The 19,604-nt window shown below is 26.8% G+C and overlaps 1 protein-coding gene across 1 annotated transcript; it reads left to right on the forward strand.

The window, feature by feature from the left end:
- Positions 1-1,523: 1,523 nt before the first annotated feature.
- On the forward strand, positions 1,524-3,935 carry LOC145834676 (polyadenylate-binding protein 4-like). The gene is made up of 5 exons (XM_082942173.1): positions 1,524-1,625; positions 1,895-2,011; positions 2,516-2,639; positions 2,971-3,458; positions 3,774-3,935. The coding sequence occupies exons 1-5, from the start codon at positions 1,524-1,526 to the stop codon at positions 3,933-3,935; spliced, it is 993 nt and encodes a 330-aa protein (XP_082798299.1).
- Positions 3,936-19,604: the final 15,669 nt, after the last annotated feature.

Here is a 19,604-nt window from a genome sequence, read left to right on the forward strand (position 1 = left end):
ATAAATAATAAATTATTTACTCAAACAAAAAGTGTTTATGAAAAATAATAGCTTTGTTTGTTTATAACAATATAATAGGTATTTCAGCTTTTTTTAGGGGTTTCTGCTGTAATGCTCTAATGCTAATCCAAACAACGCCCCTGGTTGGTATTTAAAATAAGTTCCTTTGGAAATATGCTAAAAAGCCACAATGTTCATTTTCTTGTTTGACAACTATTTCTTAGTTTATAATATGGTAAGGTTTAGATTAAGAGAAGGATAATCACATAACATCTTTAGTCAGACAGTTTTTTTTTAATATATTTTGAAGCTGTCTATGTATAATTTTAAGAAGCTAATAATAATTAATTTAATAATTATAGTGTAATAAGTTATTAACTTTAGAAGAGTTTAGCTAGAAAAGTAAGAATAAATTCAGTTTATGGTAAGGAGTTATTTTGATTTTACTTTTAATTTCTGTTTAGAACTTTTCCTTTTTTTAGCTAATTTATCAAACCTAATTAAAAACTATGGTGTTTATATTTTGTAGTCCTAAGGAATAATTCTATGTTAAACTAATTTATAGTTTTTTTTTTTTGAAATTTAGTTGAGAAATTTTACTACTTTTCTGTATCAATTTTTCTTATAATTAAACAGTGGGAAAACTTAATATAGAAAAATTAGAACATATGTTTATGTTTCAATTAAAGATATCTTCACGAGTTTAATTGTTGCATTTATTTTTTTAAATAGGCATTTTTCTTTCATCAGGAATAATTATACAATGCATAAAATTAAATGCAACTAGATTTATAAACTCTAGAATTCAAGCTTAAATTGCAAATACGCATAGTAACATAGTTGTAAGACTTAAATCAATTGAAAGCCACAAATTACTCTGGCACAAAATTTTAGATTAAAAAAATCATTATTTTATTCAGTATTCAGTGTTTAGTTGTTTATGTTAGCAATGTTAGCAATCTAAGCAATGTTAGCAATCTTAGCAATGCTAAGCATGAAGCTATTTATGAATCTTGTACAGGTTAAGTTTTTTAAATATGGTGAATTGTTTTTTGGACTGCTAAAAAATAACTCTACATTTTAAAACAATTGTTCTATGTTTTTATCTGTTTAAACCTTTGAATTTAAGTTTAACACATCAGGCAGGTAATTGTTTGTGGTAAGTTACTAGAATAAAAGTACTAAAAAATGAACTATTTTTTATAATTTCTTAAATGTTCATTATTAGGAACAAACTAAAAAGTTTAATTAGAAATGTTTACCTTCAATTATACCTCAGACCTCATTATTGCTCATCTAAAATTGCAAAATTTTTAATATTTACTCAATTACAAAATATTTTGTCAGTATACTACAATTTCTTCATTTGTGTTTATATCTATTTCACTTAAAGCTATTTATTGCTGACTATTCTTCCTATATTTACAATTTTTAAATAAAAAATTAGTTTTTGGTATTTTTTTAATGTCTAAATTGTGTAATTGAATAAAATTCAGCGTAGAAAAACTAATAAACTTTATAAAATGGAAAACAAAGTGTACATCAACAACATTGACAAAAACATCAGCGCAAGTGACATTGAGGAATTTTTGAATTCATCCATTGGAAATGTGAAAAGTTGCAAGGTAAATTTTATTGGTATTCATGACTGATAACTTATAAGCTTTTTTTTTCTCAATTGACTGCAACGTTTTATATTGATTAACTTTGTTTCAAAGTGCCAGAAAATTTAGTAGCGATCAGATAAAACAAACAAGACTTAAACCTAATAAGTAAACATAAATGTATGTATATACCAACAAATGTTTTTTTAATAACAAGTAAATTGACAACTTTGAAATCGTTTTGACTTTATTCACTTTCAATGATTTTATGCTTATTAATATTATAACAGATAGCAAAAAATAGGAATGAAGTTTCAAAAGGATATGTTATCGTGGAATTTCAATCTATAAGTGAAGCAGATATGTGTGTTAAAAAATATCACAACACTATTCTTTATGAAAGATTGGTTAGTTTTTGCTTTATTAGAACAAGTTAGAATTTTGGCTCTTGATATGAATTTCTAAGTAATGTATACTGCTATTTGACTAAAAGTCAATCTAAGTTAATAAGTAGTTCTAACTAGATGTTTAATTGATAGATCATTCTCCTATTTTAAATGTTAAATTTAAAAATCAGGCTTAAGTATTTTGTAGCATTGTTGTTTGTCACTGAATTGCAGTTTAAAAAGCTTAATTAAAACATACATGTATACAGGTTACTGTATGTAAGTACAGAACAAAAGAAGAACTGCAAATGGATAAAGAAAAGAGGATTTATGTTGCATTAGGAGACAAAACTAAAAATTATTTTAAAGAAATTTTCAAGGTAGGCTTAAATATATTTTGTATTGGTTAAAAAGCTGTTAAAGTTTTTATGCCATCAAATTGTCGAATAAATAGTTACATTTCATAGTTTTTAGTTTAAATTGTTTATCATAGTAAAATATATAAGTGATCTATTTCTTTTTTAGGTATACGGTGAGATTGAAAAATGTGAATTGGTGAGGAAAATAGACAAAGTGATGATTCAGTTTGCAGAAAAATCATCAGTTGATATTGTGTTCAGCAGAATATCGATAGATAACAATTTGAAAGGTTTGTTGTTGTAATTTTGTTAATAAGAACTTTAAAAATGGAAAGTTATTAAGATTTTAAAAGTGAAGTTTTTTTTCAAAATTTTATATATTTTTCACATTAAGTTTTAGAAAACCATTATTTTCAAAAAATTATATTTAATTTGACTGTAAACCAAAGGTTTTTTAACAACTTAAATCTTAGTTCAGTCATTCCTTTAATATTTATATAGTGTAACATTTTCTTTTCAAAGTCAAGTAGTTGTGTTGTCTCTTAAATTTTTTAAAGTATAACCTACTTTTTTGACCTATAAATTCTACCTATAAATTTTAAACTTATTAAATATTTGTAGAACTGGAATTTAACAGAACTTATGGCGTAAAAGCAAAAAAGCCATCAGATCCCACCATGTATTATCCACCTCAAATTATCATGCTTCCTACTGATATCGATCCATCGGTTTTCATGCGAACCCTAGCCTCAAGGCAACCTATCAATCCGTCGGCTCCTAGGCCTGCATTATTTCCATTGGCTCCTATGCCTACTTTCGTTCCATCGGCTGCTATGCCTAATTTCGCTCCGTCGGCTCCTATGCCATCTTTCGTTCCATCAGCTCCTATGCCACCTTTCGTTCCATTGGCTCCTATGCCACCTTTCGTTTTATCGGCTCCTATGCCTAATTTCGCTCCGTCGGCTGCTGTGCCACCTTTCGCTCCACGTAACACACCAATACGTCATGAACCGGGAACTAGTGTTTACGTCAGAGGCCTGGCTGATTACGTAGGTCATGCTAAGCTGAGAGAAGAATTTCAACAGTATGGAAGAATCGTGGAGGCCAAGGTTATTTTTGTTATAAAAATAACTGTTATGAAAACTACTTTAATATAATTTTTATGAATTATTGCTTTGTAATACTTCTAAGTATTGTTTCTGTTGAATATTTATTTTACAACTAAAATATTCTTTTTAGAGTAGTAGCGGTATACGTAAATAAATAAATATTTTATAACTGTCTAACTTAGCTACCCGATTTTTATTAAGCTACTATCCTACGTTGTTATTCTTTAGTTATAAAACTTGTTATCTATGTAAACTACCTTAGTTTTATCATTAAAAAATAATAAACTAGCCAAAAAACATTAAAAATCTGCCTAGGTATGTTTCCACTCTGACAGAAAGTCCAGAGGTCATGGCTATGTTCAGTTTGCCACTAAGGAAGAGGCAAATGAAGCTGTAAGAGGAACTAACGACACACAGATGCTTGGATGCGACAATATTGAGACAAAGATCGCTATCCCGAAACACCTGAGGCAATAATAATAACATCAACATAGCTGCCACAGTTTAGAACCTTTATGTTTGTGCTTATGTAAATTCCATAAACAAAAAAGTTCTAAATGAAGGCAACTGTACACATCAAGGTTTCCCACCATCATTTTCAATTTCATCCACTTTGGGAAATTCAGATGCACGATGCTACAAAACCATTGTTTTTTATATGATACATTTATATAAAACTTGCTGTATGCAGAAACTTATAGAAATGTAAAGAATTGTAGCGTTAAGTCGTCAGTAGAAAAGGCTTTATTTCGTGATGAAATGTATTTATGAAATGTTTTTGCTAGATTAGAACAATTTGCATGAATGTTTTAGTGATTTTATTCGCCTAATAAAGTTTCATTAATTTTATAATTTTTATTTTAATGTCTACAAGTTGTTTTAGTAGTTTGAAAAAAAATCAATCAGCAGTTTTTATTTTTATTACTGTTTTTTTTAGTGTAAAAAATTTTCAGCTATCAGATAAATTTAATTAAAAAAACTGCTTATATAAGTTCTTTAAGTAATTATTTTTCTGACCAGGTGTTTAGTTAAGAATATCAAAAATTACTCTAAGAATTTAATCAGACAATAGCTAACACTTCAGTCATAAAATTCAATAACAAAATTTTGTTTACCAATCAGTTGGAAAATGCTTCCACACTTTAGATCTTAAAGTTCTCCACTAGTAAAAGTATGTGTTAAAGTAACGGGGATCAACAAATTTTTGCACGTAGGCTACATTGCAAAATTTTGCCGTTTGCAAACTGTGTTTCATCCAAAAATGTTTTCTTTTTCTAGAAACAAAATAAATTTTTACTTTGTTTAAAACATACATTTAGGCATTTTTACCTTAATAAATTACTGATGCTAAGTTATTATATTATTAAGTTTACTTTTTTTATGAAGAGTTTTTTTAAATTTCATGTAATACAACTATTTTAATTAGCCGCAGCATTCAAAATAGATTTTTATATGAACATTGCGACCAAAAAGCAATTTTTACTAAAGTTTTTTCTTTAACTTATTATAATAACATTAATTCAATTCGTTTTTAAAAACTAGTACCAGTTTTACCTAATTATACTTCGACATGCTTGAATTTTTGGATATGCATCATTTTAGTTTTTGTATATATTTTTTACGCATGAATAAGTTTTTAAATAACAGTATAAATAATTAAAATTGTTATACGCAGTTTAATATTTTATTTTTGCTCGAAAAGGTCGCAATTTTCTGCCACCGAAACCGGTCTATTTGCATAAATCTAATAAAATAAGCTCATTAGAAGTAAGAATAAGATTTTTAAGTGAGGAGTTTTTATTTTTGAAAATATTGATATAGCATTATTAACGTAAACAAATTGTAAGCTCAGTTTTTAACATAAAAACGGTCAACACAAAATCTGTATAACATAGTTTCTTCCAACTAATGTCGATAAAAATGAATCTAACTTTTGTGTTTTTCTACTCATCTACTGTTTTGTTACTAGTTGTAATATTTGTCCACGCAAATTCTCTTCAATTGTGATTTCTTTTAAAATCGATTTTTCTTCATCTACATTGTACACATATATTTTACTAGGATTATTAGAAGTGCATCCACAAAAAAGTACTATTTTTTTCTTAAAACTTACCGTTTTACAATTTATTGATCTGTCAGTATCACACGGTAGCTTGAGACTAAACATAGTAAACTTCTTTGAAACCTTATCATAAACCTCACAAGTCGTTTGCTTGGGTCCACCAATAACAAACAGTTTATAACCAACTTGAGCTGTTGAATGACAAACCCTACGTTCTATCATATCAAGTAAAGTGTTCCACTTATTTTCATGATGATCATATGCTTCTACAGATTTTTAAAGCCCATTAAGATTAAGACCACCACTAACGACAATTTTACCTTCAAAAACTGAGCAAGTTAAACCAAATCTGCCTACATGTAAACTTGCCATTTGTCGCCAATGCTTTTTTATTATATCATATTTATAACATTTATCTGTGCGATTACTACCTCTAATAAAACCGCCAATTAAATAAACAGAAGTCATAAATGAACAAACGCTAAAATTTATAAGTTTTTTATCAACTAACTTTAGTTCTTTACAGACTTTACTTTTTATTGAGTATACCTCAACATAATCTTTGTCGGCCAATACTGTATGAAATCTTTTATTTTGAAATCTATCAAAAATGTAAACATCAGAACCAATTAAAATAGTTTTCTTCAAATTTCTTTGTGGTTTAATCAAACTGCGTTCAACTGTAGTTTTAAAATCAGAACAACTTATTGTAACAATTTCATTTCTACTGGGAAAAGCAGCCTAACATTATATTAGCATACTAATGCAACATCTTAAAATTAAATCTTCAAATAACATACTAATTTCATCACGAAAATATATTAGATATTACGTAATTTTACAGCAAATACGAAAAAATCAAATAAGTAAAAAAGAAAATGTTTTTTAATTTACTTTACACGCTTAAGTGAAAAGTATCTAAGAAAATTTTTGTTAAGCATATTTATTGAAGTTATTATTATTATTATTATATTGTTTATTGTGCAATGTTGGACAAAACATTTTAAAAATTCGCTTAAAGTTATTAAAGTTAAAAACGATTCTATCTCTACTAGCAACATTAATTTTGAATACCTATGTGTAGATGTAATTTTTAAAAAGATGAAATTAAGATTTTGTTGTGTCTACCTTCCTCCACTGTCTGCTAGATGCGCACTGACTGTTCAAAATGTAATCAAAATGATTAAAATGGTTTTTCCAAAAGAGTGTTCTTTTTATGTTCTTGGTGATTTTAATATGCCAAATATAGATTGGAGGATTCCTAGCACAGATTTCAATAAACCCCATGAGTGTTTTCTTAATTTTTGTACAGACAATTTTTTAACCCAAGTAATTGAAAATCCAACCCATAAGAATGGTAACATTCTTGATCTCATAATTTGCAATCATTTTGGTCTAGATAGAATCATATCACACTCAACTAATTTTCCATTAACAAACACTTGTGACCATAACTTGCTTTCACTAAAAATTAAAATTGAAAATAAAATAGTACCTATTGCTAAAGAAGTCTCATATGACTATAAAAAAGCAGATTTTGAAAGCATCAATGATTTCCTCTCAAAAATTAATTGGACCTCTTTATTTAAAAATTCAGAAAATCTCCAGCATTTCTACAATCAATTCATCAGCTCAATCCAAATCTCAATCAAACGTTTTGTTCCAATTTTTTCTAAAAATAACAAAAGTAAAAAATATCCATCTCATATTAAAAAGTTATTAAAAGAAAAAGCGAATCTATACAAAAAAAGTAAGACAAATAAATCACTTTTGATAAAATACAAAAACAAGTCTAAAGAATATCAATTAGCTGTTAAAAAATACAACTTTAAATATGAAAACAAATTCTGCAAAAACCCAAATTTAAAAAAGTTTTATAGCTACGTGAAATCTAAACTTAAGTTAAATAATTCCATACATCTCTTATATGATAATGATAAAAACAAAACAGTAACCTCAGATTTTGAAATAGCAACACTTTTTAACATAAATTTTCAAAAAGTTTTTAAAAAAGACGAGAGTTACCAGTCTTTTAAGCTACCCCAAAAGAATTGTAGTAAGATGCAAAATTTTTTCATAACCTATGAAGACATTATAAGTTCAATTAACCACTTAAAAGATAAAATCATAAGAACGCCAGAAAACATTCCACCCTATTATATCAAGCATGTTATCCAATCAATAATATTTCCACTTTCATTAATATTTAATTGCTCTCTAGAACTATCTGAAGTTCCTAAACAATGGAAAACATCTTTTATTATTCCTGTGCACAAGAAAGGTAATTTACACGATGCATTAAATTACAGACCAATATCTCTAACAAGTGGCTTTTCAAGAATTTATGAACATATTGTATCTGTAAAAATTCTCAATCACCTCTTTGATAACAAATTATTAACTAACAAACAGTTTGGTTTTGTTCCAAACCGCTCATCAACCATTCAACTGTTAACATGCTTACATTCTTGGTTAGTTCCTTATCTCAAAAATGAATTTACTAAAGTAGTTTATACGGATATTCAAAAAGCCTTTGATTCAGTATCACACAAAAGATTATTAAAAATTTTAAATCAGTATGGGCTACATGAAAGCTTAATTGATTGGTTTGATAACTTTTTAAATAATAGATCACAAAGAATACTCATCAATAATACGCTTTCTGACTCTTTAACAATCTACAGTGGAGTACCACAAGGTGGTGTAGTTGGTCCCCTTCTCTTTTTAATTTATATTAATGATATTTGTTCAAACATTGATATTAAAAGTGAGTTAAGCTTATTTGCAGATGATGCCAAAATCTTTAGTCAGTCAAATACTTCATTACAACTATCTTTAGATAATATTTACATATGGTTAAAAACAAGAAAACTAAACTTAAATCCTAGCAAATGTAAAATTCTAACCATTAACAAAAAAGAATCTTCTCCAACTGACCTCTTAATCAATAACATCAAGTTACCAGAAATTAAAGTTTTTAAAGATTTAGGAATTTATATTTCCAAAGATTTGAAATGGAATGAACATATCAACTATTTATATAAGATTGCAAAAACTACATGTTATCAAATATTGAAAAGTTTTAAAACTAATTCTGCTTCAATTCTGACAAAACTATTTAAAACATACGTTCGCCCTAAACTTGAGTTTAGTACCCAAATTTGGTCACCCCATTTAAAAAAGGATATTAACAAAATTGAATCTGTGCAAAGGAGTTTTACCCGTCATATTTGTAATCGTTGCAACATATCTTACACGTCTTATAATGATAGAATGATTAAATTTGGATTGAAATCACTGGAATATAGAAGATGGGAATTTGATTTATTAATTCTTTACAAAATTATCAATGGCAAATATAAAAGTTTTTTTGACCAGTTTTTTAATTTTTCCCAAAATAAATATCAACTAAGAGGAAATAATTTGAAAATAAAATGTAAACATGATTTTCAAAACAGTCAGTGGCAAGGCGCATTTTTTCACAGAGCAAAATCTATGTGGAACAGACTACCTCAGGATATAGTATCTTGTGAGAGGGTAGAACAATTTCGTTTAAAGCTAAAAAGATTTGACTTAAATACGATAAATACCAGTAAAATTAACTAATTTTCCACTGTAACAAAAGGAAAAATATTCGTTTCCCTACGCCTCCCCCCTACAAACTATTAGTTTACTTATATATTTTGTAGTTATGAATATTGTTTTATAAGCCATGATTTTAGACAAACTTCTTTACTGTGTGTACTAAGTAATATATAAATTTGAATTTTTTGAACTGAATTTTCAATTTGTTTATCATATCGTGTTTAACTTTGTGTTTCCATTTAAATTATGTTTGTATATATATATATGTATAATTTATCTTAAAGTTTTGAATATAAGTTTATTTTCTTTTTCTCTTTTTGTGTGTCCTGTTTAAGTGGCTCAGGTTTTGATGCCTGAGTCCAACATTGCACAATAAACAATATAATAATAAAACAAGAAAAAAGAAAATTTTACACGAAAAGTTTTAAAATTTAGCTTATAAATCTTATGAAGTTACATGTTTTATTTCTTTAAAAGGTTTATCGTATATTTATTCTTATAATTAGTGTAAAGTTGTTAAAGTTGAGACTTAACTTTCAGTTTGTGCGGTATATTAAGTAAAACATATCAAAAACGTTCATTTAAAAGAAACATACAAAAAATTAGATTTTTAAACCTCTAATTATAAACAAAAAAAGTATCTAAGTACGAACAAAGACTTAAGAAAATTTTTATCCGCTAGGTGGCGCCACAGAGTCACCATTTGGCCTTTGACCCTGCACGAAATTAGATTTAGATGAAAAAAAATAAATTTATTTACGTATAATTTTCACCGCACGATGTCGCTGTTTCATACCTCCACGTCCCCTCCTCCACCCTAAAAGCCTAGCCTCGCTAATACTGAGCGAAATTCATTTTTTACTTAAAAATTACCTTTTACGTAATATGCCTTTTCAAATGCATTTTTCACTTTTTTTCCATTTTCACACTATTTTGTTGCTATGCAAACTACAGTAAAAAATTAATTCATTTCTTGCAAATTTAACGGCATAGGGTGCTTTAACATTTTTTATAATCATTAATTTTAGCACTCATTTAAAAGCTTACAGTATTTATTGAAGTATATTTATTTATTTACATATACTATAACATACTATTTACTGAACAGAAAAGTTTCAATTAACTTTACACATATAACAAGTTTTGTAAAAAAAATTCAACTCAATCCTTTGAAATCTAAATTTTCAAAGCCAATGTTATCACTTATTTATAATTACTAAAAATCTATCTCCTCCTTTATTTTTCAACAAAAACATTGACAAAAGTCTGCAGAGCACAAGCCTGGACATTCATATGCTGTGAGACAAGCTCAAGTTTAACAAAACGGTTTACCATACTAATTAGATCACAGAAACAACACAAAGTTATTATTTAAAAGAGCTGCAGATCTTCTACCAACAACTAATTCATGCATGCATGTGCACCCAAAAAATATTTTATTATATTAAAGCTGTAAAGCTGTAAAGACTGTAGGAGAGCGTTCAGGAAAAGGTGCGACCGTCTTCAAGATACTTGCAAACCTTATACAATTGAAGTTCTTAAAAGAGTATGGGTTGTTGATAAAACACGTGATCAAAGATCTTTGTACGGTAACATACGATGTTAGTTTTGTAGTTATGTTCTTTTGTATATATTTTTCAAGTTCAAAATATGTTAATGTAAAAAACTTAAATAAAATAACATGATGAGAATATTGTCAAACGTCGAGGTATTAATCAACTTATTATCACTGTTAAACATTTATTGAACCAAGCTTCTACAAATGATAAAAAGGAAATAAGTTTTTATGGAGACAAAAATAAAATAAACGAGTCAAAGTAGTATTATTATTCACATAATAAACATTTAATTTTAACAGTAAGCTTTTTTAGTCATGAGCAACGAAAAGATCGACTGGTGTAATTTTTGCAACATAGTCTGTTGGAAAAAGAAGACTTACAGCCAGTATGTAGCCGAAAAAAGTGATTAAATATAAAAATAATGTAAAAGTTTCAATACAAGCATTTACTTTAAATATTGATAATGCTTTAGATGCTTCTGGTTTATATTTAAACTGAACATGTTCTTTATAGTTCTAATTCTTTAAATCTTATCAACAACAGTTAGTTATGTATATAATCAATCCTGTGTTTTTGTGTTCTTTGTTATCAGTTTTTATAGTTTTAAATTTTAACTCTTTAATTTATTTAGTTTCTGTGAATAATAATGTTTATAAACTTTAATGTATATGTTATAATTTAGTATTCTAAATAGTTTTTTTTTACATGTCCTTTTGTTTATAGTTTAAGAATTTTTGTTATTACTTATCAGTACACGTATCAGCAGCTGAATTTTTTTATTTTTTAATAAATAAACAGTTTAACGACAAGAAAAAGAATCACATATTTCAAGTTGAAACTTTTAAACGGTTAATTAGTAAAGTTTTTTTATAAAATTATCATATTAAAAAAGAACTAAAAAATGTAACTATATTAAACAGTTTATACGTTTATAGTTAAGAGAATAGAATTATAGTACATCTTAAAAGTTTTTTATAATAACGTAGTATTTTTTTATTTTAGCTTTTTCTTCAACAAAAATACTAAGTTTAATGTTTGATTAACAATATGCTTGTACACTGTTAAATTTAACGTTGTTAGCTTGTAATCTTTGTTGTTTGTTCAAAAATTAAAGTAACAATAATGAAAGATCATATTTACAATTATAATTAACTTATGAGCTATTATATTATCAAAAAAAAAGCTACTATAGATTTAATATACAAAAATTTTTATACATTGACTTATCAAAAACAAAACAAGTAATGAAACTGAATATTATTACCAAATGTAAATAGTATATTTATGCCGAAGTTTAAGAGTATCATCTTATAAATCTATTAAAATACTCTTTAAAACGTGATTAAGTCAAGTTTTTCAAGATACCTAAATTTTTAATCTAAATTAAAACTTCTTTGTCAAAATCTAAAATGTGACGACCTTTAACCATATAATAATTGAAATATTTGTTTATACTATCAACTCTATTGCTAAACTAAAAAAAGTTTCGAGACATTGTTTCTGATTATAATAGAGATTGTTTATTAATATTATGAGATTATTTATATGCAATAAATACTGTGAAACGCCAAATCAAAAAGATTATGGATAAATGTTTTAAATTTATACAAAAAAGTTACATAAACAACTGCAGAAAATTTTTTATTGCGTCACTAATCTACATTAAAAGATTAATTTATTGGCTAAGCTGCATGGAAGTAAATATTTTTGTTAAATAAAACTGCAGAATATTTTAGGTTGATTGATAGGTTTATTTAAATTAAAAAATATTAAAAATTTTGATAAAACAGTTTAAACTTTTTAAATTCGAGCATGTTTAATTTAAACCGTTTTGCACATAAATTTATATAAAAAGTCCTACATATACAAATAATAAATTAAAGCGACGGAAACTTCACAGTTTTTAAAAGTTATTACAGTTTTTGTAACGTTATCAACGAGAAAAAAAAATTAACAATAAGATTAGAAAAATCTTTAGTTAAACTAACATTACTAACTTGATTTTTCATGTTAACCTAAACATGTTCACTTTCAGTTGACAATACCACTGAAACTAAGTAAGTGTCCTTAACTTCTTCTATAATATGGTATTGTGTACATTATTAAGTTATTTGAACGGCTAACTAAAGTATCACTAAAGTAAACAACTTTCACTCCCACTCTGCACTTTTCTGTAAATTAATCACTTAAAACTTATTAGCTAACATAATATGAGTCCAATTACAAAAACTAAACAAGAGGACAACTTTTGTGACTGCAATGCGGACATAGTTACAGCCGAAGTTGTATTGAGCAATGATTTAAGGAAAGTAAAAATTGATCAGAGAGCTGATTTGACGTAGATCTGTGCAAAACTAACAATGAAGTATGTAAATAGGCTCTGTTAAAAACTTTATAATCACTAAAGCTTCTCGATGCTATGCAAATGAAGTTTTTTGAAAATTTTTAAAAATTGTTTTTGGTTATTTTATGACTTTACTCTTCAAGGTCTAATATTTTTGTTCACAAGTACTTTAACTATATTTACATTACTTTAACAAACATGTTTTTCAAAACGATTTTTATACTTACAGTAATAATTGGATTCTCACTTAAATGTTTTTTCAAGTCTCTTTGTTTTAACATAACTATATTCAAATTATTATAACCATAAACTTAGCTTTTAATTATTTACTAATTTAAGTCTATATATGGTCATAATTATGGTTTTAGCTGCATAGAATTCGTTTTAAATTGCGCATCTTATATATATTTCTCTGTTTATCAATAAGATGTTTATAAATTTTCTTTTTTAGTGCTAGAATTTTTGATTCTGCTTTTTTTAAATACTGGTTTATGAAACACAATAATGTTTTTTTTTTGCTATCAAAGTATGATTAGTTTATTTAACTATATACTTTTACAATTTTTAAAGTACAATTTTGGTGATTATTCTGTTGTAAATAAGCTACAACTGTTCAAATAGTTATATTTCGAAAAATGCTTTTCAGTTTTACTTCTGGTCATTGTACTTTCATATATAAATTAGCAGAAATGAAAAAAAAATATACATAACTTTAATTTATTTAATGACTCAAGGTACTAATAATTAAAAAACCGTCCTAAAAATATGTTAGTAAAGCTTATTAAATTTTTTGAATAAAGAAAATCCAGCAAACAAATTTAGCAAGCTACTGACTTAAATATTAATAAACTAAAACAAATTTAGTATAATAATAAGATTGAAAAGTATTGATTACTATATAAAAAAATTCCAAACACTTTTTTTTATTTTTAAGTGTGTAGCAATTGCGAAAGGTAGTATTTTTGTTAGGAGCTACGGAAAAGTTACTTTTTAAAAGATGGTCTAATTTAAAAATTTAGCCTAGCCCTTCGCCTTATTAAAATGTTTGCTTTGTATTGGTTAAGTCCTTTTGTTGCCTCACTTGTAGCTTCACACGCTTGCGTAGCCTTCTATTTAGGTTGCTTCTCTATGCGCGCACTAACTAGCTAACACGCTTCAACTATCGTGTTGCTTCTCTACTGGCCTGCTCCTGTTGCTTCGCTTGCTGGCTTAACCCGCCTGCGTGACCTGCGCATCTTCTTCCAGCAACATTTTGATTTCATCGTTTATTATTGATATTTTGTATATTCAGAATTTTTCCACGTAAATTTTCCAAAAAATTTTTTTTTTTGATTCGCATGGTGCTGAAGTTAAATTAGCTCCAGCATTCATCTATTCAAAATCTATTTTATTGAAATTTTGAATACATTTAAGATGTAGATGACACAGATTGAGTTTTTTACTCCAACATTAAGAAAATTTTAAACATCAAATATAAAAATTCAGGAAAGAATTTGAATAGGAAAATTAATGACTGTAAGTACTTCAGTTGTATTTTGTGTACAAATTGATGACTACATAATTTGTTTGTTTTTTAAGGTAATATGATAGATGTTTTGATATTTCAAACTTCATTTCCTTAGCTTTACAATTAAGTTAATTATATTTTTTTAAAGTAAATAAATAAGAAAGAATGTTTGGATTTGTGCAGAGTGGGAATAGATCACAGTTTAGATGGATAAGTATTATCTATCCTAGTAACTATAATTTAGTTATCATAAAGCTATGAAATGTGTATTATTATGTATATTAGCAAGTATAAAATCATTGAAACTTAAGTTCATGCCATTTTAGTTTGTTAGATATAAAAGAAAATAAGTTCTTTATAGATAGATACAGAATTTTAACTTTGACTTAAATTTTTATTATATAAACTCAACGTAAACTTATTTTGTATATAGCAATTGTTTAAACTTAAGAACAAAAAACTTTACAACTATGTTATTAAATGTATAATGAATGCCATTATAACCATCCGACCTAGTAGTAATATATTATTTATCAGATCTAAGTTCATTATAAACAAGAGGTTTATTATTGTTACGAGAGGTAAAGGACATGTTAGGGGAGAATAATAGGGAGCTTAAACGTTATAATATCATTAATTCAGTACGATAACTTGGTAATTGTATAAATGCATTGAGCTCAAAACTTGTATCTTAACTTATAATCAAATAATATAAGGTCTTCGTGGTAAAATCGATTTAAGTTTAAGTACCCTAAGAGTAAGTAGTTAATAACTTTAGTAGTATTAGAAAACTCGAAAACTAATAAGTTAATTAGTTAATAAAAAACTAGTTTTAACTCAAACAAATAAATATTAAAACAAATTTCAAATAACAAAATATTTCTTACTATTTAAAACTGTCTATATTAATATATGTTATATACTTACTTAGAGTAAAGTTTAAACAATTAACCCACACTACAATTTATTTCTACTTTTCAAAATTACGGAAATAAGTTAGAATTATACTATAGTAACTTTTAAAATGATTAAACAACATACACAATAAGTAAATATTACTATTTAAGCAGCTAAGTAAAAATAGAAGAAAATTTAATTTTGACAACTACTTGAAGTGAATGAAACTCACGATGAGTTTGAAACTGGACACAAAATTGAGATTATGAATGCCGAATATATATATTTGCTGCTAAGTCAAGCAAGAATTGTGCTTCGACTGAAAATGATAAGGCGACGAACGATGACGTGATAATTAAAAATACAATATTAGCTACTTAGCCCGACGAATTATGGGAACGCGGTAAAAAAGACAAAACTCGTGTTTTTTATGGAACTACATTCGAGAGATTATGCTTTTTTTTCTGTGAAAATTTCCATTTGCGCAGACATTTCTTATACTTTAGCTAAGTGCTTTTGTAACACACTTTATGAGGCTGGAAAATCTCATTTTAACTATGATGGTAAGTACACGAAAGAATATGAGCTTATCGAATGAACAGGTTGGTACAATGTCCTTACACCATGAAGTACAGAAAGTAGTTGCTTATCATCACCATGAAATAGTCATAAAAACAACTTGAAAATTATAGCTAGTATTGCTTGTAACCCTTAACCTAGAAAATAATTCAAGTTTTTACGACTGGAAACTGGAAAGAACACATTTATGCTAATCATGCTAATTTATTTAGGTTTCCAAAAAGTCATAAGGTTTTCCATCTTAATTTACTTTTGAAGAAAATACTTAAGTTGTGTATTAATATTTTATTCATAGTTCCTATTCAATTGGCTTGAAAAATTCTTTTTCTTAGTTACTTGCTTTTATTTTAACAAACTTTATTCATTTGTTTTAAATTTTAACTTGTAAAAGGATGGATTAAAAATGATTAAATATTAACTTTTATATTACTACATTTTAGAACCTAAAACAATTTATTAGTATTCTCATATGATATTTAAGTATTCTGATGTTATTTTTACATTTTCACAAAAATATTTTTGATCGGTTTATTGTTTTATATTTTTGTTATATCCAAACATTTTATTCAATAACTTAATTATTGTAAATCTAGCGTTTGAAAACTCATTTAAACAATTCTTCTTTTGAAAGATACATAAAACAATAGTCTTTTAAACATTCGAGGTGGCCATTTACGTATTTAATATTCTACCCTATTACAAAGCCCCTTGTAGTTAAAATCGTATTTAAGGTGGCTATTCAGCAATTTTTACAAAACCCTGATGTAGTTTCTATTTCAAACACCTACTTCTATTTAAAGTAAAACTCTAGTTTTCAGTTATTTTTTGACATACTTTTACTTTTCCAGATTATAATAAAAGTATTTTCGTTTTTCAACTAAGTTACGAAAAAAAAAATACTCTTAAGTTTCTAAACATACCATAACCGTGATAAAGTAGAAGTTGTAATAAAATATTTATGGATTGTTTTATTGTAGATTAAAACTCAGTAAAACTGAAGTTATGGAAAAAATAACACAAATAAAATTGTTTTATATAACCACATTATTAATTTTTTCACAATATAAATTATATGCTTTATTGTCACATAATTAATTAGGAATAGAATTGTGAAATACAACTTAAGGCTAATTTATACAGTTGCTGCATTAAAAAAAGTTTAACAGGTCCGGATGTCCATCAAGATGACAAGTTAAGAAAATCTATTTGTTATTAGTCTTAGTACATTTGCTTTAATATAATTTTTTATCTAAAATGTTATCAAAAACAATATAAAACTTTTTACTTAGTTCTTATTTTAAAACTAATTCTATATAAAAGAATATCAAATGTAGTGTCAGTTTTGAATAAACCTGAGAGAAAATTAAGTTTAATTCAAAAAACGACAGTTTTGAAATGTTATCATAAACTTTCCGATGTTTATATAAAAACTAGTATTCTATAGGCTATAATACCTAATTGAAAAATATTTATCAATATTAATAATAAAGTTTAATGTCAAAAATACAATTTTGTAAACATATACCTAAAATGTTTCAAAAGGACTGGTGTCTACACACTAAACATAAATAACAACTATTTGTAATCTATTTTTTTATTGTTGCGAAACACGTTTTAACAAAACTTATGCCTACATAAAGGACATGTGTTGTGTTTAAAAAGCCATCCGTCTATACATTCCTTGCAGAAATAATGCTGACCATCGCAAGTGAGACGTCTCATTCTTCTACTAACGTATATGTCTTCCATACAAATACTACATTGATCACCAATATGTGTTTCATCAGCTGTGAAAAGACTGAACGTCTGAATAGTTTTTCGAGACAAACCTGGATTTGCAACTGGAGAAATGTGTTACTTGCTTCATGAACAACCTCCAACAACATATCAACAAACAGTGAATCTTTTCGAAGTAAACTATTCAGCTTTGCCCTAGCCTGAAGTTTTCTTCCTTTACTTTCTTCCGTTTTTCTTTGCTGATCTTTAATAGCAAGCTGTTTTATTCGGTCATTCTCGAAACTTACTCGCTGTAGGCTTTTCAAACGTTCTACGTTCAGATCGTAATCAGCTATAGCTTTACCAGTGCATTGTTTCGAAACTCTTAACAGCTTCACCATTCGTCTTCTAACACAAAATCGTTTTGACTTTGTAAACAGGTCGTGTACGATTCGTGTTAACTCAGCAATGCTGCTGAGTGCTGATATTTAGAAGTTGGTTTTGCAGGTTCGCATGAAGTTTTCTTACATAACGTTCCAAATCAGCGGGGGACATCTAAAATTATATTTATTATTATCAATATTACCGTCTTTAAAAATTGAAAATAAAAAAATGAAAAGTAATTGTCAGCTAGTTGTTAGATTTCTGTCTGCGCTTGTCTGATAAGTTGTTTGACGATGACCGAAATAAATAGTTGTCAAAGCTGATTAAATAAGAGCAGGCTAGAATCTTTAGACATTGTTTGTGAATATTTGGCTGCGTCATATTTTTTACTTTAGCCATAAAACGGTTGCATCAGTTCTTAATAACTGCTTATGCACTTAAGCCAGCTTGATTAGATCTCAACAGAGGTTTTTCGGTTGTGACTAACTGATGATCCGAATAAGGACGAAAACGGTATCATTCTACCGAAAGCTTGTTGTCTTATGATCGAATTGGTGTGATCAGACCTTGTATACTTGAGCTTGTTAGACGGCATATGAAAGTCCATGCTTCGGTTTTTAAGACTTTCGCGAACGTTTTTGTTGGTCAATTCTAGTCTTTTGTGCTTTTTTCATGTAAATAAACTAGTTATATATATATTTTTTAATTTTTTAACAGTTTTAAGGTTAATGAAGCTAAAATACTTTGAAAGGTTGTCTTCATTTATTTAACAAACAAAACTGTAGTGAAGTTCTTACTTTTGAAATATTTTTATTATTTATACTCTTTGTATAAACCTAAAATAAAGTTTAAGATCAGATAGGTAATTAGTCTAAAATTTGAAGTTTAAATAGTTTGCTGATCGTTAGAACAATATAAACATCTAAACATTAGGTTTTTAAGTAATCTTATTAGTGATTCTTTTGAGTTGAACTATTCATTAACTAAAACTATTGTTTTTGAATTTTTTAAATAAGCAAACACGACTAAATATTCATATTGCTAACTTTAAATAATAATTTTAGACATTAGTTTGCTACAGTGCTTGACCAAAAATAAACAAGGTTTTTTACTAAACACAAACATATTTCTACAATTTCCATCAGTTCGTACAATTGTTACAAAATAAAGAAAACTTTAAAATAATATAGCCTTATTATTGCATTAGAAATTAGTCAATCAAACAAAACACAAAACAAAAAATAACTATAATTCAAAATAAACATAACTAAAAATAACAAAAGAGCACTGATTTACTAAACAATGATAACGAATCTGATATTGAAGATGTTTTCATTGCATTTGAAGTTAATATACTAGTTGTCTTTGGCTTATTGCTAATAAGAACTCTTACACTTTTAAATGTTTAATTTGATTCTAGTTTTAAGGTGCCTAGAGGTTTGACCAAAGACTTCTTGACCACATATTTTCAAAGCCCTGTAAATTAATATTTTAACTAAAAAAATTACTTTAT

The sequence above is a fragment of the Thalia democratica genome, chromosome 1 (genome assembly GCF_965202585.1).
Source record: "Thalia democratica chromosome 1, ktThaDemo2.hap1.1, whole genome shotgun sequence".
Lineage (NCBI taxonomy): Eukaryota > Metazoa > Chordata > Thaliacea > Salpida > Salpidae > Thalia > Thalia democratica.